At 40.8% G+C, this 26,463-nt stretch overlaps 3 protein-coding genes across 5 annotated transcripts; 2 read left to right on the plus strand and 1 right to left on the minus strand.

Moving 5' to 3' along the window:
* Positions 1-2,442: 2,442 nt before the first annotated feature.
* On the plus strand, positions 2,443-10,544 carry LOC128454192 (N-acetyllactosaminide alpha-1,3-galactosyltransferase). Of its 2 annotated transcripts, none has more exons than XM_053437495.1 (6): positions 2,443-2,840; positions 5,050-5,124; positions 5,243-5,332; positions 5,865-5,966; positions 7,397-7,534; positions 8,004-10,544. In XM_053437495.1, exons 2-6 carry the CDS (start codon positions 5,120-5,122, stop codon positions 8,686-8,688), a joined length of 1,020 nt encoding a protein of 339 aa, XP_053293470.1. In that variant the 5' UTR covers positions 2,443-2,840; positions 5,050-5,119; the 3' UTR covers positions 8,689-10,544. The 2 variants fall into 2 exon arrangements, with proteins under 2 accessions (XP_053293470.1, XP_053293461.1); XM_053437486.1 differs by lacking the exon at positions 2,443-2,840 and adding an exon at positions 3,205-3,446.
* Positions 10,545-11,258: 714 nt separating this feature from the next.
* On the minus strand, positions 11,259-20,515 carry si:dkey-264d12.5 (coiled-coil domain-containing protein 30). The gene is made up of 15 exons (XM_053437476.1): positions 20,144-20,515; positions 18,166-18,342; positions 17,954-18,074; positions 17,180-17,403; positions 16,342-16,440; positions 15,844-16,009; positions 15,056-15,106; positions 14,484-14,599; positions 14,084-14,194; positions 13,755-13,850; positions 13,503-13,643; positions 13,225-13,331; positions 12,419-12,560; positions 11,747-11,883; positions 11,259-11,652 (listed from the first exon to the last, which is right to left on the minus strand). The coding sequence occupies exons 1-15, from the start codon at positions 20,156-20,158 to the stop codon at positions 11,457-11,459; spliced, it is 1,899 nt and encodes a 632-aa protein (XP_053293451.1). The 5' UTR covers positions 20,159-20,515; the 3' UTR covers positions 11,259-11,456.
* emp3a (epithelial membrane protein 3a) lies at positions 20,018-26,045 on the plus strand. 2 transcript variants are annotated; one of them, XM_053437514.1, is made up of 6 exons: positions 20,018-20,270; positions 21,985-22,092; positions 23,902-24,010; positions 24,439-24,541; positions 24,642-24,782; positions 25,149-26,045. In XM_053437514.1, exons 3-6 carry the CDS (start codon positions 23,933-23,935, stop codon positions 25,322-25,324), a joined length of 498 nt encoding a protein of 165 aa, XP_053293489.1. In that variant the 5' UTR covers positions 20,018-20,270; positions 21,985-22,092; positions 23,902-23,932; the 3' UTR covers positions 25,325-26,045. The 2 variants fall into 2 exon arrangements, with proteins under 2 accessions (XP_053293489.1, XP_053293482.1); XM_053437507.1 differs by lacking the exon at positions 20,018-20,270 and having other exon boundaries at positions 21,891-22,092.
* The last annotated feature ends 418 nt before the right edge of the window (positions 26,046-26,463 follow it).

Raw genomic sequence — 26,463 nt, forward strand, 5'->3', positions numbered from 1 at the left:
TGTACCCTCTCACCTAATTTCAGCTAGGGTTCGCTCCAGGGACCCTCAAAGGGGTTTTCAACATTTTATTGCTGCTAAACACAGTCAGTCATGAAGCCAAAATAAGCTTAAATGAATAAACACATTTTTTTTAAATCTTCTGACAGTTTTCTGATTAATTAGAAATAGTATAAACCATGTTTTTACCCATGATAGGGAGGAGTGACAGAGGCTGTTTTGAGGAAAATAAGAGCCTCTATGTGTCTCTGCATTAGTCAGTTTGAGAATACACAACCTCTGAACTCATCTGATTCGTTGTGTTTATGACATTAAAAATAAAACATATATAATGTAATATAACACTAAAATATGTTTAAGACTAAACTTAACTTGTGCTTTATGGTGGGGTAAAGTTAGACACTGTCCCACTTTACCCCGAAGCCACAATTTTAGAAAAACAACATCTCTTAGCAATTCAGGCTAATCTTCAGCTAGCATCTGTGACGCTCAGTCATTTAGGTTTCTGGTTTTCTGTCTTGTGTTTTCTATTTCCTGTTTTATTTTGTAGCCTTGCTCTCACTGTCTTGTTTCAGCTTCTCGGTGTCTCACTTCCTGTCTGTGATTGTGATCTCCAATCCTCATGTGTTTCACCTGGTGTAATTGCCCCGGCCTTCCTGCTTTGTATTTAAGCCTCTGTTTCCCTTTGTCTGGTGTCGGGTTGTACTAGTTGTTTTCTCCCCACGTCGTGAGAAATGGTTTGTTTGTTCCTGCGGTTTCGACCAGCTTCTCCTGCTTCCTCGTTCCTTGTTCTCAGTGCGCCTTGTCGCCAGTGATACTTTTGTTAGTGTTCTTGTTTTGTTTTTGTCTTGTTAAAGACGTTTTTGTATATTAAATCCCCTTTTTGTTATAACCTCTGCATCCTGGGTCCATCTCCTCCCTCAAACCGTAACAGCATCAATCACATGGTTTTATATGTTGGAAGTTCACCAACATGTATGATATAATTTTTTCTACCTGAATCAATTTGTTTTGACACAACAGTTGATTAAGTTCAAAGCAATAAAATTTACTTTTACATTTAACACATTTTTGTGAAAAAACACTTTCCACTAGCCTGGATGCCAGACGAACTTAGCCCCGCCCACAACAGATTTGGTCGGGCAGTTCGGTCTGGAGTCGCTCCATTGGGAAAAAATTATGGCCCGACCGGGCCAATCAGATTGTCAGGGCGGGCTTTATACGATGATTGACAGATGATCAACGGTAACGTAATCAACCACGTCATCACAGTGCCCTCGGGTTGAATTCGTTTTCAACAAACATGCCTGCCGCTGAGATGTGTAGATGCTGCCATGGAGTCTGTTTTAGAAGATATCGACAGCGCATTCATTTTGAAAGAGGAACACAGAACGTGGAGGCTACGCCAAAGCACCGCGCTAATCCCTATCGCCCCGGCGCTTGGCTGTTCACAACGGACGCTGAAGCGACGCTGAACCGCCGGGCAGCGCTAATAATATCACCCGTTGATCCAGTAGATCGCTGCACGGCTTTGTGCCGGTCACACCGGAGGCTGAAGCACCAAGCTGCGCCAAGGCTGCCTTGCGGTGCTTCAGCCTCCGGTGTGACCGGCACAAAGTTTTAACATGGGAGTGGATGGGAGCCAGCTGTTATTTAAGGCTTGGCGCTGCGCTGAAGCGTCCGGTGTGAACCCAGTAAATAACTCACAATGCGTTGCTTAGCATACGTCACATACTACGTTGCTCTGATTGGTTGTAGGTCTATCCAATTGAGCGAAGAGGAATTTTACTTCCTGGTCAGTTGAAACACGCCCCATAATTTTTTCCCAATGGAGCGACTCCGGACCGAACTGCCCGACCAAAAATGTTGTGGGCGGGGCTAAGTTCGTCTGGCATCCAGGCTAACTTTCCACAGCACCTGCACCAACTTCTCCTTCATTGCAAGGGGGGAATGGGAGGGGCTTGAAAACATAATAGTCACATGACCACAAATGTGTTCCGTTGCCTAGATACAAGGGCTGTTTCACGTCACCCGATGTCCCACATTACCCCGCTCTCCCCTACCAAGAGGCATGGTGTCGAAGGGGAAAAAAAGGAGAACAAGAGAAGAGAAAAGTTTGACACAAACATTTCTGCACAACAGTCCAGTTTTCCTCCAGTGTTGTGGTTTAAACAAGGTGCCAGAATAAGAGAAACTATGTTCCAAATGTATCCAATGCTGTGTGGCTTGGCTGCTGGTTCAAAAAGGATAAGTTTAAAACGCGTTTTTCTGAAGAGGCAACAATGGAGTTTATATTTGATCCTAACCACAAAACACCAGTTTAATATGAGATTGGGGCTTAATCAATGCCACAGCAACAGGCATCATACTTGCAGTTGTTTTCACCCGCTCTTGCAGGGAGAGGCCCCAGGATGTGAAAACAAATGATAGCTTCAGGGTGTGTCAGTCATCACGCTTGTGCAGATGGGCGAGGGAAACGGAGAGAGAGAATCGCATGCAAAAGGTCATTCATCTCTAATGATCCTTGATCCACCGCACCTAATTTGACTTTTAAATGTTACACTTGCATGGAAAGGCTCGTGCGTAATTTTTTTTTCTAATCTGTCCTATATATATCGAAAATCTTAGAGTTATGTGGAGGATAATTCCACTGACCAGTGTCTAAGGTAGTGGAAAATCCCCTAGGTGTCTCACTGCTGTGATACTGCCTGACAGGATAGAACCATTATTTGGCGGTGACTCACTGCTATGACCTTGATGAACAGGTTGTAGGCCCTTAGTTGGTGATGTTTTCTTCTGACTGGTAAAGCGGATGGACGGATACAGCAGAACGGACACAGCAGGTAAGACACAGAAGAGGATCTCATGTCTTTCATGTCTTATTTTTTTCATATTGTCTTGTGGAACGCCTCTTTGTATAAGTGCTGGCTTTTTTTGAACTTGCGGCCGGTTGTTCCATTTTGAGCACCCGTGCTTGTTGTATAAACTCTGCAGAACTTCTTGTTATAAAGACTCGATAGCAGCTCCAGTCTGAGAATTTCATTATTTCATATCTCAAGATGAATTTCCATCACAGTTAGTTATTTGTTGACGGTATCGTGTGGCTGTGTGAGTCAGTGCAGGGGGCACACACACAGGACACCAGGGCTCTTTTGGCCCATTGGGCACGGTACTGGTCACCAGCAGCAGTGTGCGCAGCGGGTAGGCGTGATAACAATTTACCCATAAACATGAGAACTCCTTAAGCGCCTCCAGTCTCCCTCTGCGGGTCCTGCCACCATCTATGGCGGGGGGAGGCTGCACATTACCTGGTTTACGCCCGAGAGGAACTTTGTTAAGGAGCCACTCCCTTTTCCTCGGGGAAAAGACCGTCGACGTTAGTTCCCCTGAGGGTCATTTGAATTGTTTATTCGTTGACCTGCGGATCGGAGGAGCTCGTTCAGCCCCAGGTGGGTTTATTCTCACATTTGTATCCTCCACCTGCAGCGGGGTATTACAAATATCTCAATTTCTCAAGATTCGTTATGATGATTAGGATGATCTTTGTCGTGAAGGTAAGAGAAGATGTTTTTACTCGCAAACGGCTGGTTAACAATGTGACAGCCGCTTCCGCGAACGGTGTGAAAGTGTGACAAGATGTCTACTTTAAACCCGACATCTCTGAAGAGTGCACCAGAGATGCGATATTAGTGCGCGCACACTCGGACATAAGTCAGGAGCTAACAGGAAAATCAAGGGCAACAGAAGACCATGTGATGGGAATGAGGGTTTAATTCTGCAGAGTTTCTTTCCCCGGCTCTAAAAATACACTGTGGCTGAGCACTTGAGTATAAATGAGACATTTGCGACTTGGCATCATGACCTGTTTGAAATGATCTGCAATAAAATGGTACAAACTTCTAAGCAACTGTAGAAGCATGAATGGGCCCAATGCACAGGTAACATGCAGGGTCTTATTGAAAGAGCTTGTTGTTGACCTGGTTATGAATCAACTAGTAAATACTGCAACAATCCCCTCCCTGGACCAATGCACACTCTTCCAGTCAATGGATTTGTTTCTCTGCTTGCGTTGCTGTAGTTTTCACAGTAGTACTACAACACAAACGGAAATGTTATTATTTTTTATCACAAAATGCGGAAACTTGCAAAAGAAATCCATGGCGCGTCAACCACAATCAAAAGAGATCTGGAACCAGACATTAGCACAATTCACTGGATCATCATTATGACTCTCACTAGCAGCGTTGGACCATTAAGTAAAGAGTCAGTGGAGCGGGGGAATGAAAAAATAAATCAGGTGTTGACGAAATGTACTGAGAGTCTGTTCTGATCTTCAAGAATTTGATATGATGAAACCTTACAACTGATGGAAATGAGGTTTGGCATCTTGAATTGAAACAAACTTTGTGGTCATTGCAAACCAGAAACCAGAGGCAGTTAGATAAGATCAGTAACATTTTACTTTTCTAAGAATGTCTGACTAATCCATCCTGCATCATATTTTGAAATAGAGTATTTATTAATTTCATTGTATCTGTTTTTATTTCAAATCCAGATTTCTGCATGAATTGCATGTATTATTTTCACAATTATATAGATGACAGCATTGTTTGATAGATTTCGTTTTACTTCAAAAATAAAACATATGCACAAACTGAAAATAGGTTCACGGCAAGTTTAAGTTTGTAATGAATTCTAAAAACGATGTATCAATATCCAAAACATGGGCACTCAGTAGACCAAGGCCCAACAGATCAGAATTTTTTTTTTAAATATAAATATCAGTCCCCTAAACATGATCAATTCCTTACTACCTCTGACAATCTATTTTCACCCCTGTCTGTTTGATCCACATCAAAATGAAATGGGTTCATCCCTGATCCATACTGTTTTCTTTCATCAAGTTGTGTGTGTTTTGCCTCAGACTACCGGACTGTAATTTAAGGCCCTGATTGTCAGTGTGAATCTGAAGTAAAGAGTGTGTACGTATATATTTGAGCTGAAACTGTAACACTCTCCCTTCTCTTCTCTCTCTTGTCGCTCCGTCCACAGCGGCCTCCACTTAATAACTTGGCAAGAGGGAGATTGGTCGACCGAAGTTTGATGCCCGCGTTTTTCAAGAATGGCGTGAGTATCACGTTTGACACCTTTGTGTGCTCAGGAGACTCTGCTTCCACATAACTCTCTAGATTAAGATCCATAATTTGCTTTTCTGATTTTGTCTGTCTCGTCTTTACTCCTGCAGATTTCCCCAGAGGTTAAGGGCTCTTTGGAAATGCTTGCTTTGCTTTCCAGTGTTGATGTGTCTTCTGTACTTCGGTTCTCCGTCTTTGAGGCGAGTACCAAAACAAATCGGAAAAGAATTAGCTGTAGGAGACGCCACATACCCCCGGTCATCAGTTTATAGGGAACACCTAATGAAAACCAATGCAGGCTCTTTTGAGACTTAACAATTCAACCTCATTTTGGAGTCTGCAGATTCTGGTACTGATTAACTGCACTGATTTGAAAGTGATTTTTCACTCCATTTAGTATATGAGTGTGTGTGCAACCACAGACTGTATTTAAAGATGGACGACATGTCAGCTCCCCAAAACTGAAGCCAAATTTCGCCAGACTCAGGTTCCAATTGCTCAGGGATAATTTGGCTTCAATTCTGGATAGTGGGAGGAAGTGGAAACACATGGTCCATCTTTCTGGGTGCAACACAGTTCACCAGCACCTTCATGAAGATGGGGTTTATTGCAGGGTATCAACAGACTGCGTCGGTGTGCCTAATAAACTGCCCACTGAGTGTAGATTCATTCATTTGCCAAATACCCAAAACTCCATCGTTTCAATTGTTTTGTATTTTTTTTCTTCACCAGAGCTTTAGTGATCTTTTCCCATTTGCCTATGGACAAATGTAAAGTGGAGAGTGCTCGGGCTCTGCTTCGGGACAACAGCGTGGATGCTTGGCTCGACCTCATGTAAGAAATGAAGACGTGCAGTTCTGCCACTGTCTGCTCACAACTCAAACTCTGAGAACCATGATCTTATTTTATTTTGCCTTCAAGTCTTCGATATTTCCAAATTGAGGAAAGACTTTCATTCATCACCTGCATAGAAGTATAGATTCAACATCTTAAGAAGGAGCAGTTTTATTATATCAAATATCAGCAGAAAACAAAACCACCAATGTTGGATATTTCTCCTCCTTTTAATAAACTTAAATCTAGTGGGGTTTTCAGTTATCACTGGGCTTTACCTCAGGTTTTTCTATTATCATAAAGCTGGCTCACTATTACATGGTAAAATACTCTGTCAAGGTTAACCAGCTCTGTAGCTTGTTAACTTAGAAGGTCAAGAGGAGAATGTGTCAACAAGCGCACCACTGTTTGTTTTAGAATTTCAAACTAGTTGATTTTCCTCGTTTATTTTTCTGTTACGAGAGTTGGACAGATTCGTTGGATTATTTGGCCGCTGGTTATAAGCCTGTTATACCTCCACGGACCTAGTGGAACATAATGCACCTTTTATCCGTTGAGGTATAATGTAATCTAATCTCGGTTTGGCTGATAAACCAAACTCAGTGCTGGGCTGGAGGCTCTGTGACCACGATTAGTCTTGCTCCTTTGTTGCGGTAAATTCTAAAAGGTTTACTTATAATAGTTTGACTTTACAGAGGGAACACAAAATCGTTCCTTCTTTAAATTAGGTTAATTATAGCATATCAGCTGCCAATGTGGAGTCTACCCACCATCGCTCCTCTTCCCTTTGACACAGTATTGAATGACCAAGCTCACATTTCATGAAACGCTTTCTCAGTTTTCCAAAATATTTTTCCCGGACGAACATGTGAGGAAAAACCCAAAGTTAGGGCCGACAAGCACCAGTGCATTTGAAAACTTTCAGACCTGTTGACTCTATATTCATCCTGTTACGATGCGGCCTCATGCTAAAAACAAAATGCATGTATTCATTATGTATTCAGACAGTCCATGTGTGGTAAATTCAGTTGACTGGACATGACTTGTAAAGGAAATAAACATGTGTTTTTTATTTCTTCTATATAAGGTCCAATACTAAGGACAATACTATGGGGTGCCAATTGTAATCTAACATTTAGATTAAACATTTAATTTTAGAAAAAAAAAAGTAAAGGGAAATGACTGAAATGTCACCGTTATTTACAGAATGCGTCACTTTGCAAACATTGTCCCCTTCAATTTACATAAGGGCGATAACAACCCCCTGAGGTCGAATAAACTGCCTGCGGATCTCAAAGGCAGGTTTTGTCAAGTCACAGATCTTGGCAGGGGCAACAAAAATACTGCAAATGATTCTTGAAACTGTTTTTCCTGAACATGACCCAGTTTAAACTTTAAACAGTATTTTTTTATTTCTTTTTTTGTTTCAGGACTAGAAGTGACGTGCAAACATGCACATATTGGAGCGCTCCCATCATCTGGGAGGGGATGTTTGACCCTGTCCTTTACGACTCGATGCACACTGAGGCCGGCTCCTCCGTGGCTCTGACAGTGTTTGCTGTCGGCAGGTTTGCTTCACTCGACGACCCGGTGCTGAAGTTAGTTTTAGGTCCGACGATGATAAATGCCTTGTTTTTAATCGCCTCTGAACCTTGTGACTCACTACCGCCAAATCATATCAGATATTATTGCTACCGGAGACAAATAGGATACACCTCTTTTAATGAATTTCAGCGCTTTGTCCATATCCATATTTTTAAAAAAGTGTATTTTTTCAAATGTTACCAATAATATCTGATACAAATTGGAGTCAATGTGACATGGAAGCTATTAAAAAACCTTCTTATCTCCTATTGAAAACAGGGTTTTATTAATGGTCCGGAAGTTAAAACCCTCGTAAATGTCTGTCAATATCCAACCCAAAACTAACTTCAAAGTGGTTCCACCGACTGCCAATTTCCATTGTGTGTTTACTCAGATTATAGTAACTGAGAGGATAGACAATAACGCTTGCTCTTGTATCGCCTTCCATCAAAGGTACCTGGATGCTTACCTCCCCGCCTTCCTGAACTCATCAGAACGTCACTTCATGCTGGGTTTGCCAGTGACCTACTACGTGTTCACAGACATGCCGGAAAAGGTGGCCGCCGTGCAGCTCCCTCCTCTGCGGAGCCTGAAGGTGATCAGAGTGGAGAAGCACTCGAGGTGGCAGGACATCTCCATGATGCGAATGAAGATCATATCGGACGTCATAGAGACCGATATTCGCCATCGCTGCACCCACGTCTTCTGCTTCGACGTGGATCAGGTGTTCACCGGGAGATTTGGCTCGGAGGCCCTGGGAAACTCTGTGGCTCTGCTCCACGCCTACTACTACCGCCTCCCGAAGAGCATGTACACCTACGACCGCAACCCAAGGTCCAAAGCCTACATGAAGACGGGGGATTTCTACTACCACGCTGCCATCTTTGGAGGCCTGTGTGAAAGCGTGAAAGCATTAGCCGACGCCTGCTACCAGAGCATCATGGAGGACAAAGAGAATAATGTGGAGGCCCTGTGGCACGACGAGAGTCACCTGAACAAGTACCTGTGGCGTCACAAGCCGAGCAGGCTGCTGTCCCCTGAGTACTGCTGGGACCCACTCATCGGCAACGACAGCGACATAAGAGTCACGCGACTGGAGTGGGCTCCAAAACGGTACAAGAACCTCCGCAGTGCTTAGTGCGTGTCCAACACTCAAATACAAAAATCCAGTATCCTCCTCACTGATATCTGATGAAAACACTGTGTTGCTCCTCTGCTCTCACGTGAGGAATCTGCCAACAACTGGATTTCCTGTTGAGTTACAATCTCCCATCGACCGCCTGCCTTTTCAGAGAATCATGTTGTTTTCTCAAGACTCAGGTCAAGTCAGTGTTGGAACAAAATATTTTTGATTACTTAATATATTAAACCGCATTGAAAATGGGAGACGTCATATTTGGAAAGTTAAAGATAAGAGACGGATGTATGGTAAAGTTCAGTTGTCACCAGAATCTCCTACAGAATTACTTAGCGTACATCTTTTTGCTTTGAGATTTATATTTATTTTTTAGATGTTTGACATTAGATATTAGTTGATGACGTTTATGAGCTTCGTTTCTGACAGAAACGACTAATATTTATTAACCCCCACTGTATATAAAGATGTACTGCTTCCCAAAAGTGAAGTCAAAGTGTCTCGGTTCGCCCCCTGGTGGCTGGCTGCACCCTCACTCCTCCATGTTGGCAGATTGGACTTTGAAGTAAACGTCAATTAAAGGACTTCTGTCATTTACAGTAATTATCATCACATGGAAGTACGTCTTAGTGTACATTTCTGGTAAGATTATTTTACTATTTGATTGATTTTTTTTTCTTTTTCTGGGGCCCTTAAACGCCCCTGTCAAGCTCCTGGACGTTATTCAGATATAATAACATTTATCTTTTAACCACAGTCAGGACACTGGCATCTTTTAAGTCTCATGAGTGTGCTTACGAAGTCGATTACTGGAAAAACTACTTTTTGAGTGGTTTATTGACACAGAACACAAGCAGAGTTTAATTTCCCACATTCATTAATTGCGAAATTTTGTCAAATGCCAAAAGCAGAACAATGATACGTAAAATATTAATCTCAGGCTCATGCTCATGTCACTGCATTGACTAATCTTCACAGCTTGAACATTGAAAAGTTTTTATGTAGGGTTAGGATTTTTGTTCAGTTTGTATTTTGCACTAATGAACTGTTGGGATTATGGTAAACTTGGTGATATGTTTCTTCAATATATGTATGTGTGTATATATATATATATGAGTTATTTAGAGATATGCAATAGGTCATTGATGTCCCTGACTCCATTTTAGAGAATCTCAAAATGGTTTGGTTCTTTTTTTCTTTTATCTTTATGTGAATCATTGGTTGTCAAATCACATCATTAAGCCAGGTTGTGCTGTAAACACGTTTGTGCATTTCTCAGGTCCTTGTCAATTCTTGTAAATGTTGCATTTTAATATTGAGTGTTTATGATTGTTTGGACAAAGGGGTTAAACGTGTAACTGTCACTGAAAAGAAGCTGTAAAACAGATGATTCATCTCCAGGCAGCAGCTCAGACTGGATTTTTCTTCGATTTATGAACTGGATTGATAAGATGTTGCTGCTGATGCATTTCAGGAATCGGTGTGTTAAACTGAGCAAGAGGCTGTAAACGGTGAATCGATTGTGTTTTTTTTACTTTCCTATACTTAGTAATCATTACCTAAAATGACTGTTCACTACATAACCACTGTTTCAAACTGTATTTCCAAAGCGACTTAAAAAAGTGTTTTATTTAATGCAAAGAAGAAATCAGAAGAAAGACTATAAAGAAGAATTGATTAATACGTACCTCAATTCAAGCAAATGATTTTTTTAATGTTTTTTATTATAAATAGTTCAATTTTTAATTAAATGTATTATAAATATGACTAACTTTAACTCTCTAAAGAAGATCTGTCCGTGAAGGTTCAGTTCGAGAAATTGTTGTGCTGAGAGTAAATTAAATTAAACTGAAAAGGAACGTTGCCTGGTATTTATTCATCAAATTAACGTTTAAGGTTTCTAAACGATATATTCATATTTCTGATAGAGAATTTTAGGGACCCAAACGCTCTGAGCTACTGAGGGCTCCCGGGGAAGCTGATAGTTGGAAGTGGCTCTGAGCAGTGGTCAGGTTCAGGCCTCCCACCTCCGCTGGTCGAGACTGGGCCGCAGCGATCCAACAGTGACGGGGTGAAGAGACACTAGAGACACAAACATTTTATGATGTTCTATTTCGTAAAACAAAGATCTAGATCTGAAACGTCATCAGACCTTCCTTGAAGTCTGAACACTGAGGATGAAGTATTATATTCAGTTCCTAATAAAACAAATGAAGCATCTTTGTTAGATAAACATTTCATTTCAGAATAAGTCAAATCTTTCAATATCAGTGACTATTTGATGAGAGCCTGAACGATTTCCTGTTAGATGATAACATTTAGCATAAGACATTTAGCTATCTATGTTTATATTTGTGAAATAAAAACTTATATATGATAGAATTAACTGTGCAAAAAGAGGTGCATATATATTTAAATTTTATTTGATCTCATTATGGTTAAACTGTAAAATATCAAGCCTCAATTAAAAATAATTGTCAAGAGTTTGATAATGACACCGTAGAAATCATTACAACATTTTTTTGTATTTATTTATATATATATATATATATATATATATATATATATTGGCCAATATATTGCTTGGTCTAGAGTAATATCTTGAAAAACAAATAATATATTAAAGTTAAAGACATTCATGTGTCGAAGAGAATGAAACAGAAGAACTTCGAAGACCCCCTGAGGACGTCTGAGGCATTACAGTCTCACAGGTTTGCTTTCAGTCCTATGACCCTGAGTCAGAAGGAAGCTGATCTGAAGAAGCTTTGAAACTACAACAACACGAAGAACAGCAGCTCCAGGGCACAGCCTACATGCACAGATAAAGCAGGTGTTCCTGTTTCCATTACCTCAGCAAGGTGAAGTGACTGCTGGCTCTGTACGGTTCGTTTCAGGGCGGTCAGCTGATTCGACATATGGATCAGTTTCTCTCCCAGTTTCTTGTTTTCCACCTCCAGAAAATGCACCCTGACAATCAGAACAGACACCTCGTCTTCGTCAGTGAACACACACATCATGAGAAGGACTTTTGCTCTCTCCTGTGTGTGGACTCATTCAGCACCTGCACTTGGACGAAGCAGCAGCGAGATTTGTGTCCTTCTTGTTGTGCTCCTCCTCGTTGAGCTGCTGGAACAACCTCGTCCTCGCAGCGAGTAGTTTCTCGTTTTCTGCAGTTATACTCAGCACAAGCTCTTTCTCCTGGAAAAGAAAAACATTTACAAAAAATATAAATTACCATCCTGCTGTTGTATGCCACCGCCCACCAGTGCGGTTTCAGTCTCTTTATGTCTTCCTGACATATTGCATCCAATCGGTGGTCACTGTGACCTTTGACCTTTGACCACTGGCATCTACTCAATGCATCTTTGAGTCCAAGTGACAACAGGTAACAGGTCAAACTGTGAAGAGGTTCCCCCCTTTTTCTTCTTCCCTGATAACGTTGAACGTGACTTGTTTTCATGTGTGCAGGTTTTTTTCCCCATTTTGTTTTCCATTCATTTTCTACAACAATCTTTTATATTCATTCTTCTTCTCTGTTCAGTTTATTGGCGAGTGGCAACAAACGTCAAGGCGCATTACCCCCATCTACTGTACCCTCTTCCTCATTGTATTTCATCATGTCTTTAATTTAAACTCTAGAAAGATAGAAAGAAAGAAAGAAAGAAAGAAAGAAAGAAAGAAAGAAAGAAAGAAAGATAGAAAGACAGAAAGAAAGCCAAAGCTGCAGCTTTACCTTGGTTAATGAAAGGGAACACAGGGACAGCTCGTGCTCGAGACCTTTTATCTTCTCGTCGCGCCACGTGGTTTCATCAGCAAACTTTTGTTTGGCCCGACACAGTTTGACTTTGTGTTTTTCCTTCATTTCGTGGTATTTACTGTCAACAGATGGACAAACATACAACATGAGTCAGGAGTCATTTCAGGGTGTGAAATGCTGATTTTCAAGCTGTAACATTGTCATTAAACTCTACATCAGCGTTTCTCAAACTAAGGGTCAGGGTCACTGGGTGGGTCGTGAGACACAGAAGAACAGGTCGCAAGCTGATCTCCAAAATTCAAATAGAATTAAAATTTAAAATTTGTCACTTTTGCCAATGGGGGTCCCTAAATAAATACAATAACAGAAGACCCAGTTTGATGATGTCATCAAGCAGAGTGGGATCATGGGAGTTGTTGTTTCACCACTATTGCAGATGAAATTCTACTTGATGCAACTAGGGCGTAAATCATGTTCACAGATGAGGTAATGTAAAGAAGTTGCATTCACGTTAAACAGCAAACAGCAAGTAACTCACCATAATCCATTTGTAGTGACCAATAAAAACAGTGGAGGGTAAAAGCGGCCGACTGGCTAACTGACTCGCAGTGTGTTTTTATTTGTCTTTCCTTTGTTTGCCCCGGCCGTTAAAGCAGAGACGGGTGATGCAGACATGATGCAGTTAATAGGCAACCGAATGAACTTTGTTCCTGGGAACTTTGTTCCCAGGAACAAAGTGGCGGAGGACTTTGAAGTGTTTGCAGGTGTCATGGGCCTGTTACCTGCGCTCTTTGTCAAGACATTTGAGGGTTTCACAGATCTCCTTTTTCAGCGTCTCACACTCATCTTGGCCCGACAATAGAGTCCTGACTGAATCATCACCAAACTCCTGCCATCCACAACACAAATCTATGATATCAGTATTCACAGTCTGTTGGTTAGGAAAATCTGTTTTTTTGGATGGGTGCTAACTTTCTCTGTCCTGTTGCTCTGATAAAAAGAAGGCAGCACAGGGAAGTAGGTTAGTTCTGGTATATTAGAAGCATATGTAAGATATAACCTTATTCGGTGAGTTTTCCTTGTTCAGATGTTGCTCTTTACCCTCTTTGGTAAAAGAGTTTTCCTCTTTCCAGTTTTCACGGTGTTTCCAATCGGCCTCTTTTTGATTAAAAAAACCCAGATGCTGCTTTAGATAATGTATCTGAAATTGTTAGAAAGAGTTTGGACATAATGTATAAATAATTCTAATTATTTGTTACTGGATTCAATAACTTGAAACTTCTTAAGAATATTTTAACTAAGATTCACTCACCTGTGACTCCTCCAAAATACATCTCTTCTGAGCACCGAGGCTATTTTGTAAATCTCTACAAACCTGGATGCTCTGATTCAGTTCAGCTTCCCTCGACTAAAAACACAAGAACAACAAACAGGGTTTAACTCACAATAACCTCATATCTTGAGCTACATTTGCTGAAACTGATGTTTATATTTGACTCTTAATCTTCATCTGCATTGGTATAAAAATAATAATTCCATGCACAAAGGGGGTTGACACACTGTTTGACATAAATACATAGAACGATTTGTTTTGTTGATGACAGGTGTAATTTTCTCTTGTAATGATATAAAAGGATTTACTTTAGCCAGCTCATTGGCCAGCTCAGCCTGAAGCTGCACAGTGTGGATCTGCTGCTGTCGTTCCTGCAGGTGGGACTCTACCTGCTCCACCTCCTCCTGCAAAGATACAACCTGGGACAAAGAAACAACATAAAACCACTGGTGTCATATGATCTGATGTGTCAGGTACTGCATCTGTGTCTCTGACCAGGGTACACAGCATCTTCCGACTGCTAAATGTGATGAGTAATCAGTAAAAGAAGTCGTAAACTGTATAGATTTTCATGCCACAAGCCAACTTCATAATACTTGATAGAAAACTAACCATGTTTTATCGTGTTTTAAACTCAAAAGTCGGAGGGATTATTGAATTTATGTTTTATCTCAATATATCATCATCAACATCATCATCATCTCTTACCATCTGCTGCAGAGAACTTTTTTCAGCATCCAGTGAGCGAACCCTGTTCCTCAAAACTCGGATCTCAAAATCCAGACGATCGTTCAGCTCTTTGGCCTTTCGCAGTTCCACCGTTTCTTTTCAAGCAAAATCAAATAATGCAATTTTTAGACTATAACTAATACATATAAAAAAAGAATGTCACTGTCATGATGCAGAATTTATATACGTATAAATATGAAAAACTGAATGCTTGTCCTTTAAGTTATACTGTATACTGCCTTTTAAATGTCCCCTCCTAAAATGCATCCTAAGTGACGAGAGAAAAAATTCATGGTCCTCAAGTAAGGAAACCTATATTGTGCGTTTGTGTGTGCTCTCCCTTTAAACACTTGTGTTGTGGCTCTACCTCTCACCCAGTACACAATGGAATAATCTTCAGCTCCCAAACAGAACAATCTTAGACACAAACAAAGTACTCTGAGCGATGACAGTGAGATCGCTCCCTGAGCTTTTCTCTCCCTTACAAAAAAAAACACAGACATTCTCTGACAAACAAAATTAATGAATGCGCATCAAAAATAAAATCTCACCGCACATCTTGAGTTTTTCCACCTCCTGCTGCGCTGCCTGCAGCTCCGGCTCTGAAAAACACAAACGATGGAATAAATTGCAGATGTGTGCAAAGAACTCTTGCACACAAGTTGCTGCAGAGTTTGGAAACTTCGGCTTTTGTTCAGTCTCTCTGGATTCTGTCTGATGTTAAAATAACTTCGGAAAGTTTGGAACATACAAATATCTATTGAAGCTGAAAGTTTGCGATGTTTCTCTTTTTCCACTCTGAGCACTCTCTGTGACACTCTCATCTTATCTTCATTGCTGAAAGTTCCAGATCTTATGTATTGTTCTCTGCAAATCACAGTAGAAATGACTGAATGCTCATCTTGCACATGTAAATTAATAATATGCATTTCATGGACATATTGTACATTTGTAGAATCCCTATATTGTATAGTATATTGGTATCGTATGTAGTATTTCTATTTTAGGAGGTTATGTTTTTAACTGTGCCTGTCTGTTTGTTTATTATGGTAAAAACTGTCCAAGGTACAAACAATATGAATTATTCTGTTTTCCTTGAAGATTTTGTTGTTGTACCAAAAGCCAAGATGAAGTTGAACCCATCATTCAGATTCAAAGCGACTCATCAACATGTACAAAAGCAAACACAAATATTTTCCTGAGCTCTGTGCTTATTCATGCATCTCGTGAACTTGACTCTGCCGCAAGTCCATCTGCAGATGCTGAATTAAACTCCCAAAGAGCAGAGAATTGACTTTGTTCCTCTGTTTCGCAGAAAAAGTTTAAACCGCACTCTCACCATAAGTCTTTTGGGTCAAGTGTGCCGACTCCAGCTCATCAGTCAGACGTCGGATCTCATTGTGGGCCATGGCCAGCCGGCGGGAGCCCTCCTCCAGGTCCCGCTCCAGACGAGAGCACTGCTTCTCCACACTGCTCGACTGGCCGCTCGAGTGTCTGGCCTCAGCCTACAGAGAGAGACACGACTCACCCAACAACCAAGATCACAGCAGCTCTGAAGCCAGCCAGTAAGAACAAAGAGGAATCTTCAGAATTACATGCAAGAGACCTTGAGAAGTGCATTGGATGGAGATACACATGTGGTGCTGTGTCTGGAAATTCTTCTGCCATGCAAAGCTCCTTAGTTTGTGCTGGTAGCAGATCTTAGTCACACTGGAACAAAAAGAGGGGAGCAGGTCAACATGCAAAAAAGGAATCCTCACAGTCACAGATGCAAGTTGGCAGTTTTTAGTATGTGTTAATAGGGTGCAGTCACATTACTGTAAATCAAAGTCCGTACTGGAATAAAACTGTGTTTGCTGTGCGAAGCTTTGTGGAGTCCGAATAAGAGTCTCCTCCAGGGACTATGGCCGTGAGGTGGAGCCCCCTTGTGGGGAGACTGAGGGATAAGATTGGATCACAGAATCAAAGAGTAAATCATTTGATCACAGAGAAATAATCTAAGATGTGTTTCACTAACAACCGGAGAAATCTCTAGAAAATAACAGAGGAATCACGATTTTCAAAAGAAAAAGAAAGAAAGAATAAGACTTTCACAAAATCCACAATTTTCTCCTATGATGGAGAGTAAATGCGTGAACATTTCTGACTGTGCTGAGGGCTCTGCATGTTCAGGCTCAAGTTATCAAAGCTGCGAGTCAAAGAACTACAATGTGACATATGAGCCATTTCAGACAATCTTTATCTTTTAAAGTGTCAATGAAAAGCCTCAGAGTGGTGATGAGTACCCACCTGCATGCAATCTGTAAACCAGACAAACTATTGAATTTTAATTGTATATTATAATGATGATCTTTCATATGATGAATGACAGTGGGGCATCATTATCCTATCATATGATCATAACTTATTTTTCAATGTATATAAGCTTCAGGTCCTGTCTATAGTCCAACAGGAAGCAGCCATACCTCGAAAAATGTTCATGACTTTTTAGTGACTTCATCAGGACATCACTTATCAGAGGACACACAATGATTGGGAATACGCTTTTGATTATTATTATTTTGCACACACACACACACACACACACACACACACACACACACACACACACACACACACACACACACACACACACACAGGGTAATTATGAAATGGATAAATGTTTGTCCTCTAACCTGTCGTACGTTGCTGTTGGACACCTGTGTCTCTGTCCTCAGCGGGCTGCTGCTGCTGTCTCCAGCACTCATCCAGCTGTTGCTGTTGGTAGGATGCTCACTGGTCTCTTGCAGTGAGGCCCTCTCCACTAGCAGGTATGCCACCTGTTCACTGGGGCTGCTGGGAATCAGCTCTGTGAGGCCCTGCTGCTGCAGCATTTTAGCCACCTCGCTTGTCTGGGCGTCTGTCTCAGTAAAGAGGGAGAGGAAAGAGACTCGCTTTATTTTACTGCCGCTGTAAATGTGGAGGCTTATTTTATGTGCTGGACTTGTTCCATGAGCACTCCCATTATGTGAATCTATCCAAGTGATGGCTATGTTTATACAATATTTTGATTTACACATCTCTGCTTTTATGACTTTAGATTACTGCTGAAAAATTACAAACCAAATGTACAAAGAAATGTAATTGAAGCTTAATATTCTCATAAACCTTATTATAAATAACTAAATAAAAAGAAAACGCTAATATAACCAAATATTTAGAACTTGAAAATTTGAAAGAAAATGTCTGCAGTTTTTTCAGTAAAATAAAATGTTGTATTATCTTAAACATAAACACAGATATCTATATGACGTTGAACATCGTAAATCCGCTACTTTCAGATTGATCTGTTGGGCTCTAATCCAAAGAGAAATATCACATATCACTTGGAAATATATATAGAAATATTGAGGCTTAAGACTCATTGACACCAATGCTCATGCTATGGTGATGGGATTCATGTTTACAACCTTGAAGGGACATAAGCTGCCGCAGCTGGTCCTTGAGCTGGTCGTTCTCGTCTTGTATCTGCTGAGCCAACACGTCTTTCTGCTCCGTGAAGATGCGGATCTGCTCCAAGGATTTCCGCACCTCAGAGACAATAAGCACAACAAAATCAGACGTGTCCAGACTTTGACATATTCTGTCTCCAGCTGACAAAGTTGGAGTTGCAGTAACTTACCTCGGCAGTCTCTGCCAAGTGTTGAGAGCGCTGCATGTCCTGCTCCCGGGTCGCACTGCTCAGACAGGCTCTGGTGCTCTGGAGGCCACGCCATAGAAAACACAGCTGAGCCTCTTTAGGGGAGTCGGGAGCCCATCCCTCCTCGGTCAACCATGTGGTGATCTGCTCCAGCTCCTCCTGTGGACAGCATGGGGGACTTGTAGACTTGATTCTAAACATGACATGGTGGGTGGCTGTGGCTCACGAGGCAGAGAGGGTCATCCATTAACCAGAGGGTTGTTGGTTCAATCCTGAAGCGTCCTACTGTACCCCAAACTGCCTGACGACTGTGCAGACAGTGTATAAATTATTCTTGAAGTGCTGTACAACTGGGTGAATGTGACTTATACTGTAAAATACGGTGGCCCTGAAGTCCAAAATACAAGGGTATTCACTTCTAACAGAGAAGTACCTACTATATCGAAAAGGCTTGTTGCTGATTGAACGTCTGTTACTGTCTTTGTGATTTGTTGTGTTTTGTACTTCAGGGCTACCTGAAGCTTTGAGTGGTTAAAAAGACTAGAAAATGTACTATATATATATATATACAGTCCAAATATCGAAAGGACTACTGTCACTTTTAAAGAGGGAACATTTTGTTTATATAAAATAATGTTTAATAGGAGCAATTTATGAGTGCAGAATGAAAACCTAGCCAACTTTCCCTTAAAGTTTCTCGAGCTTTCTGCAGTTAAATCTTCTGAAACTTGACATACAGACAGTGGGGGTCTCTCAAACACTTTCCTGTGTACTAAGGTCAAGTCAGCCGACACTCGCATCTCTGTGGTCAAATAAGCCGACACAGAAATTCTACTGCACTCATATACTGACACTTGTGGTAAACGCATCCAAACCGCCCACAATGGGAACGGCAACGGAGTACTCGAAGTGAGAGGAAGAACACATGTGGGCCTACGTCCGTTTAAAAAAAAAAAACTGTTGACATGGAGCCTAAACAAAATGCATGATTGAAAAATTCTTTCTTGGATTAAATTCACAAGAAGTGTATATTGTCTTACCTGTGTCATCTTTATGAATAACAGTTTGACAATATCAATTATGAGGTTTTACAAAATCAAAATCAAACATTTTTAGGTTCAAGTAGATAATTTCTGGATACTTCAAAGTACTGTAAAAACACTTTGCTCAATAATTTCTGAGAGAGTCTGATATACCTGTATTCAGGACCTCCCTGACTACCTACATACTGAATATAAAACATTTTTACTGTATAGATTTGGAGATTTTTCAAAGTAAAGTCCAACATGTGTACAATCAAATCAGTCCATTTCTGGATATTTTAAAAATTCCATAAAAACAGTTTGCTCAATAAGTTCAGAGGGAGACGGATATGCCTGTGTTCAGGACCTCTCTGAATACCTACATACTGAATATCAAACATTTTTACTGTATAGATTGGGAGATTTTTTTAAAGTAAAGTCCAACATGTTTACAATCAATTCATTTCATTTCTGGATATTTCAAAGTTCTATAAAAACACTTTGCTCCATAAGTTCAGACTACGGCTGATATGACTATAGATCTATGATATGACCACAGAGACGCGAGTGTCGGCTGGCTTGACCGCAGTTCCCGTGTGACTGTGTTTTCATCCCCAAAAATGGCAACAAAAAGAATCCTGATAAACTACAGACAGGACCGACACTCGTGTGGTCAAACTGTCTGCACTTTGTGAGGAGCTGTGACTCTGTGGCGACGGCTGGAGCTGCTCCTGTTGAAAACACGCATTCCATTGTGTTTATGTGCTGCGTGAAGACCCAACCGTTTGTAATGTTGTAACAGGATGGAGAGAGGGAGAAAGTACGAGAGAAGGAAAGACAATTAAGTGGAAGGAAAGAAAGAGAAATACAAGGAGAGAAAGAGAGAACGGCAGAAACTGAAATGTCCCATCTGAAGCGGAGTTTAACGGTTTTCTCACCTCTGCTGAATCCATTTCTTTGCGGTGTCGACAGAAAACCCCTTTACCGTCGCTGTCATGCAGATGAACGGATCCTCGCGTTCCGGAGCACTAGCAGCGAGTAGACCGTTGTTTGACGAGTATAGCGGTACGTTAAAAAAAAAAGTAACTTCTGGGATTCTTCAACAGGTCTGAACTAAACAACCTCAACGTTAAATAAACAGAGGTGATGAGTGTAAACTGCGTGGGATTGATGCTGCAGCTTTGTTCGGGAGAATGTCTCTTTCTGAGGTCGGTTCCGTTGTTTCCTCCTGGGAAGATACACTGCGACGTTGTCCGTGGGTCCCTGAAGGCGTCTTCTGGGACCTGTAGTTTGGAGTCATCGGTAAACATCAGTCAAACCGAGGTGTTGTGTGATGGATTATCTCATTTGTCTCCATAACTTCAGTAGGTTATTTTTACTGTATACCTCTACTACGATTCAACAGAGATAATTTATTTTACATTGTCAATTCTCTGCATGTTTTGAGAGAAAGTTACTGCAAAAAATTAAGATTTTACTTAATGGCCCAAATCCGGCAGGCCAGAAGAAATGACTCTGCTCAAGTAAGGTTGCCAGACTTGGGCCAAACCTGATTGCACTGACACACCAGAATCAGCCCAGTACAGTGGCCATGGTCCGGCTGCTGAAAGTGAAATGGCAATGATCGTACCAGGCAACAATCATTCTCAGAAAAAATTAGAGACTTTACCTATACTGGTCAGACTCTGGTTGCCAAAACCAAACCGACCCTGCCAGCACCGGATCGGGCTGAAATCAGCTCCACAGAACTGGCCTGTACCTGTTGGCCCAACTCCAGAGTCCGGTTTTACCAGAACTGGCCCATATTCAAAACTTACAATAAAATCTGAAGCATTGTTTTTTTAAATGTAGATGACTCAAAAATATATCAAATGGTTCATATTAGCACAACAAAAATAAAACACTTCTTACGTGTTAATGCAACATTCATAATAACCCATAATGTAATTAATAATAGTGTTACACTGTGGTGTAGGGATCCAGTTTGGCTGCAGCAGCTGGTAACTTATTTACACAGTATGTTCATAATACAAATAACTAATTGTTATTGGGAGTAAATACACTTCAGTGCAATAAATATAATGATGAAAGTAAGAAGATATCCACACAATGGTGGATTTAAATTACATTAGTGTAAGTGTGTTCATATTTATATTTTGCTGTTTTCAATGATTGTACTGGTGAAAAAGGCATTTAATATCATTTATTATATTATTAGTACTCTAACAGTTTTTGAAATAGAGTTTAGACATAATTTGATTACATTTTGTGTTGTGTCTTGGGTGGTCTGAGATTTCCTGCACGTTTACGGTCAGACGTGGGCAGTAATTGGCCCTGATTTCCTGCCTTTCACCTCACTTAGAAATGAGTGTGGTGGTCTCTATGCGGAGCTGTGAGCTGAATGCACAGCATGAGGACATGGTAGAAAAGTATGGATTTTACCAAATAAAATCCAACCAATGCCAACACACACATCAACAGATGTTGAGTTGTGATGTTTCTACTGTCTGATTCTGTTAGCCCCTTCCATACACACTGAATAAGGGATATACCTCATCTTACTGTGGTCAGTACTTTAATGCAGATCACATGTCTGCTGTGTAGCTTTAGAGAACATGCTCTGTGATGAAGCAGGTCCACAGGAATGTTATTTTTGGTGCTGAGTCGGTCCGGACCACAGATTCGAGGGGGAGGGCAGGGAAAGTTTAGAGGAAATGGGTGTTGAGAACTCCTCCTATATCTGCCTCCACATTCCTCCACTGTACCCGCGTCTCCATAGTTCTCGAGCTGAGGCGTCTGAGAGGGAAGAAAGGGAACGAAGGGAGGACAGCAGCAGAAAAAGAACAAATAATCAAAGGCCACCACTGACGTGAAGAGAAGCTGAAGGGTAAGAACTTCATCAAAACATCCTGCTTGTATTGAACTAAACTGAATAGATGAGCCTGGGTTTGCTGTCACTGATACATCTTAGTGTATGCGTGATGAAACTCTTGCCCAATGAGCTCAGGTCACACCTAAATGCAATCAAATGCTAATAGGACTCTTGTTTGAGCGTCTGAGATGCTCTTCCACCCTGAAACTCTGTCAGTTTACTGGGGCATTGCTCCTGCTCTGTCTGTGCCAGGTACCTGATGTAGATGTAGAAGTATGTAATCAAACGCATGCCTCCCTCAACTGTCCACAATCTAACAGCAACAGTGACTTCCCTCTATGGGCAGAGCTGGATGGGAAAGACAAACATGTGCACGGCAAAAGAGTTCAAGCTTCCAAGAAAGTTAAACGTCTAAATCTAGCACTTGTAGTGTTTCGATTGGATTAAATTATTTGTGAAACCAAAGCTTGAGTCTTTCTTTCAGGCCACAGAAACGAAAATTCAATATACACAATTAATACACTAATTAGTGTGCTAAACCCTTTTCTAATGTTGATAAAGTCCGTTTTAAACAAAACTATATTCATGTTTTAGAATTATTCCTGATGTACTTTATTCTGGCTTGGCAACATTTGTTTTTGCTAATCTCAACAGCGATAAGAAGAAGTGAAACAGGAACAACTTCTTCTTTATTGTGCTGACGTCCTCAAAAATATTTGTGAATAAAAACATAGACAGGATATCATGAGTATTACAGGATAGTTCATTTATCTGAACACTTCTCCACGCCACAAGGACACATCTACTGTTATATCATCATTAGTGATGTTCTCTTTGTTTCCATTACATGAATTGGATGACTCTTGTAGGAAGTCCCTTATTTTCTTTGTTTGTTTTGTATTTTCAGATTTTAATATATAAATGGAGGCTTGGAATAGTCCCAATGTGTTTTCTGCCTCTCCTACTATGTATATTATTATTTAAAATTGTTCTTTCTATTTATTCTAATCAATGCTAAATACAAAATGTTGTATGTATAATCAATAATCTCACACTCTTTGATAGATAGATAGACAAATAGATTACGGATCCCCGGAGGGAAATTAAATTGTCATAGCACCCAGGTATATCAAAATACAATAACATACAAGGTAAAGAAATACACAAAATAGAAAAGGAAATACTAAAAGTGCAGTAGAGATCCAAATACACCCTTAAAACACAACAGAATGATAGATTAAATAGATAAATTGCAAAGGAAGTTGTGATACTTGCTCTACAAAGAATGGTAGTGATAACATACTGATGAAATTAGGATTAAGTAATAATACTAATACTTTAAAGACTTTTCACAAGTTTAAGTAAACTAAATAAGTGCATAGGTCTGTCTTACTTATTGACCTTTAAGTGTAAAGATTCATGTATTACAGATTGAAAGTCAACTATAGAAAAAGACCCATGTAAAACCATGTGCAGAGACAATTTTAGACTACATGCCTGTTTGCAGAGGTGGTGGTGAACTGATGATGGGATCTCTCACCCAGTCAGGCTTGTGGCTCGATAAATGAGCAGAGATTGTCAGTGTAGATGTGGAGCAGCATGATGAAAGAGGTCCGAGTTTCCCCGAGAGGCCGACACAGAATCCACTGTCTCATCGCCACGAGGAAACTGCTGGCTGTTTTAAATGACATGCAAGGAAGTTAACACAAATGGTTGATGACATTACTGTATGATTCTATATGAATCCAGCCGATTAAGCCAGAATGGACTCTACAGGTGGAATTGTCTTGTTTTATAATCTATAACCACATCGTCTGTACACAGGATAAGAGTCTTCCCACATCTACCGGCAGCCATGGTCTTCCTCCTAGTATCCCTGATTGTGCTACATCTGGTCACCTTGGCCATGCTGTTCATCTCCACCCTGGAGAAGGTGAGATATAAACTGGGCTGGTAACATGTATTGTCCCCACTTTGCCAGTAGATGTCACTATTAATCCAGGTATGATCTTAATGCACAATAGTAAATGAACAGAATAACGTAGCGCTTTTTCTACTTAAAGAGCATCATAAAGCACAAGTTGACAGTGTCTTTGCAGTCGTCAGGAGCAATTTGGGGTTCAGTCTCTTGCTCAAGGACTCTGTGGAGCCGGGGATCGAACCATACAACCTTTGGGTTAATGGATGATCCTCTCTACCTCCTGAGACACAACCAGAGACAAAGAGGGAAATTTAAAAAAAATGCTGCATAACAAAATACTAGTTTTGTGCCTGAAGTCACAGGAATACTCTCTTTTTGATATCTGATCAAGCATAGAAATGTCTTTCTTTCTTTCTTTCTTTCTTTCTTCCTCCCTGTAGTCCTGGTGGATATGGGATGACTCAGAAATCTCAGACCTCTGGTATAACTGCTTCCATGACAACTCCACAGACACCTGGCTGTGTGCTGCCACAAACGATAGCGGTAAATGATCCCGCTGACCTACATTTGTTTGAGCATGTTTCTTTATATGACAATGATGTAAGTTGTGTCTGTAAGAATGAGTGTGAACCTGTTCCCTCAGACTGGCTGCAGTCGGTCCAGGCCCTCATGGTTCTCTCTGTGGTCTTCTCCTCTATCTCCTTCCTGGTTTTTCTGGGCCAGCTCATCACCATGTCTATAGGAGGACTCTTCTACTTCACAGGCTTCTGTCAGAGCTTCGCAGGTGTTTTCCTTAGTCCTTCAACCAACCCTGTAAATTCAAATGTGACAGCATTTAACATTTTGCATTCATCTGAGAATTATTTTTACATGTATGCTTATGTTTTTGGCATAAGATATGGCTTATTCCTCTTTAGAGCTCCTTGTAGTGAGCCACATATCTTTCCAATGTCCAATTCTTCCACTCAGATTTGTGGAAATCTTTTCAGTAGTTTTTTACAAAGTCCAGCCATTAAACATCAATCTGTTGTACTGAATAACAGTAGATTGTACAGGTCTATCTTTTGAAAAGAGTGTATGTTTCAGTAAAAATGTATAAACACGTTGATATGAGATCCTGTGAACTAAAACTTGTTCATATCTCTTGCAGGTCTCACAGACTTTGCCGCCTGCCTCATCTTCACCTTCCACAGAAAGGAGATCCTAAATGACACCAGAAACCTGAGCAAAGGAAACTTTGGCTACTGCTTCATTCTGGCGTGGCTGTGCGTCCCTCTGCTCCTGGTCAGCGGGGTCCTGTACATCCACCTGCGCAAGAAGCAGTGAGAGGGGAAGAGAGCTCTTCATAGGAGTCCCCCCACTTCAGTCCCCACCCAGTTGAGAGTAAATCAAGGAAATAAGATGACTGAGAATGAAATACCTCTTTAAGGTGGTGTTTTCTTTCTGACTCAAGATCCACCCAAACGTGCTGCACGGTATGCAGGACATTATGTCATCATGAGAGCATCTCGTTGTCCTTCAAGAACAACTCAAGGAAATTTACTAGAACTCAGTTGTGTTGTAAGACACAAAGCTCTTGAAGGATTCTGACAGAGATCTATTATGAACCTAGAGTGACTCTCTCCTTACGAAAGCACATTTAAATTCACAAGATCCTAATTTGTATTTTATTTTACACACTCACAGAAGCATCAGTGTCCCAAACATGTCAGATATTTTTTTTACCCAGATCTCTGAATTATACTCTGACAAATCAACGAAAATTTGGATAAAATGCCCAAACTATTTATATTTAAGAAACTGAAAAGAAAATCCAGGATATGCACAAACAATGATCAGGTTCTTCCCTGGGATGTCCCACCCCTCCACAAAATTTCATGAAAATTGGTTTAGTAGGGTTTTTTCACAATCCTGCTAACTCTCCAACAAACACAACCTCCTAGTCGGAGGTAATAAATTAATAATTTTTGTGAAAAGATTGTGCCCGAATTACTTTTGTAAATATCTGTGTTTACTTATTAAAACAAAACATTGGTTCTTGTCACTATTATTTGTGTCAACACTAAATCTGTGTAAGGCCTTGCTTTGTTTGGGATTGAGTGCTGTATTTGTGAGACAGTGCAGGTGCAATCATTCGTCACGACGCTGTGGTTGCAAAACGGGTGCGCCTTCTTTATCAGTATCTGTCATTGGTGGAATTCCCTGTTTACTTTTTGAAAGCATGCCCCAGACTACTTTAACAGAGAGGAAAAAGAGCGTGACCGCCTTGTGGGGGGGGGGGGGGGCGGCAAGGTTCACAAAGGTATTCCCACAAAAACTAAAAGTGTGAGGTGACTGCTGTTTTGTTATTGCACACAAGGATTAATTCCAATATAATATAGGTTTATATGAAGACAGAGAATCAGAGAGATGGAATTTATTGAAAGTGCAGTAGCTGTGGAGGTCAGGGCAGGTGCGGTAGGATA

The sequence above is a fragment of the Pleuronectes platessa genome, chromosome 2 (assembly GCF_947347685.1).
Source record: "Pleuronectes platessa chromosome 2, fPlePla1.1, whole genome shotgun sequence".
In the NCBI taxonomy this organism is placed as follows: domain Eukaryota; kingdom Metazoa; phylum Chordata; class Actinopteri; order Pleuronectiformes; family Pleuronectidae; genus Pleuronectes; species Pleuronectes platessa.

Bases quoted from the DNA above. Each gene is read 5' to 3' on its own strand.
- LOC128454192 (XM_053437495.1), top strand. The intron at 5,333-5,864 runs GCGAGTACCAAA...TTTCTTCACCAG, and splicing joins TTCGGTTCTCCGTCTTTGAG to AGCTTTAGTGATCTTTTCCC. The intron at 5,967-7,396 runs GTAAGAAATGAA...TTTTTGTTTCAG, and splicing joins GATGCTTGGCTCGACCTCAT to GACTAGAAGTGACGTGCAAA.
- si:dkey-264d12.5 (XM_053437476.1), bottom strand. The intron at 13,644-13,754 runs GTGAGTGAATCT...TAACAATTTCAG, and splicing joins GTATTTTGGAGGAGTCACAG to ATACATTATCTAAAGCAGCA. The intron at 11,653-11,746 runs GTGCTGAATGAG...TCTGATTGTCAG, and splicing joins GCTGCTTCGTCCAAGTGCAG to GGTGCATTTTCTGGAGGTGG.
- emp3a (XM_053437514.1), top strand. From the start codon at position 23,933: ATGGTCTTCCTCCTAGTATCCCTGATTGTGCTACATCTGGTCACCTTG. The intron at 24,011-24,438 runs GTGAGATATAAA...TCCTCCCTGTAG, and splicing joins TCATCTCCACCCTGGAGAAG to TCCTGGTGGATATGGGATGA. The intron at 24,783-25,148 runs GTGTTTTCCTTA...TATCTCTTGCAG, and splicing joins CTTCTGTCAGAGCTTCGCAG to GTCTCACAGACTTTGCCGCC.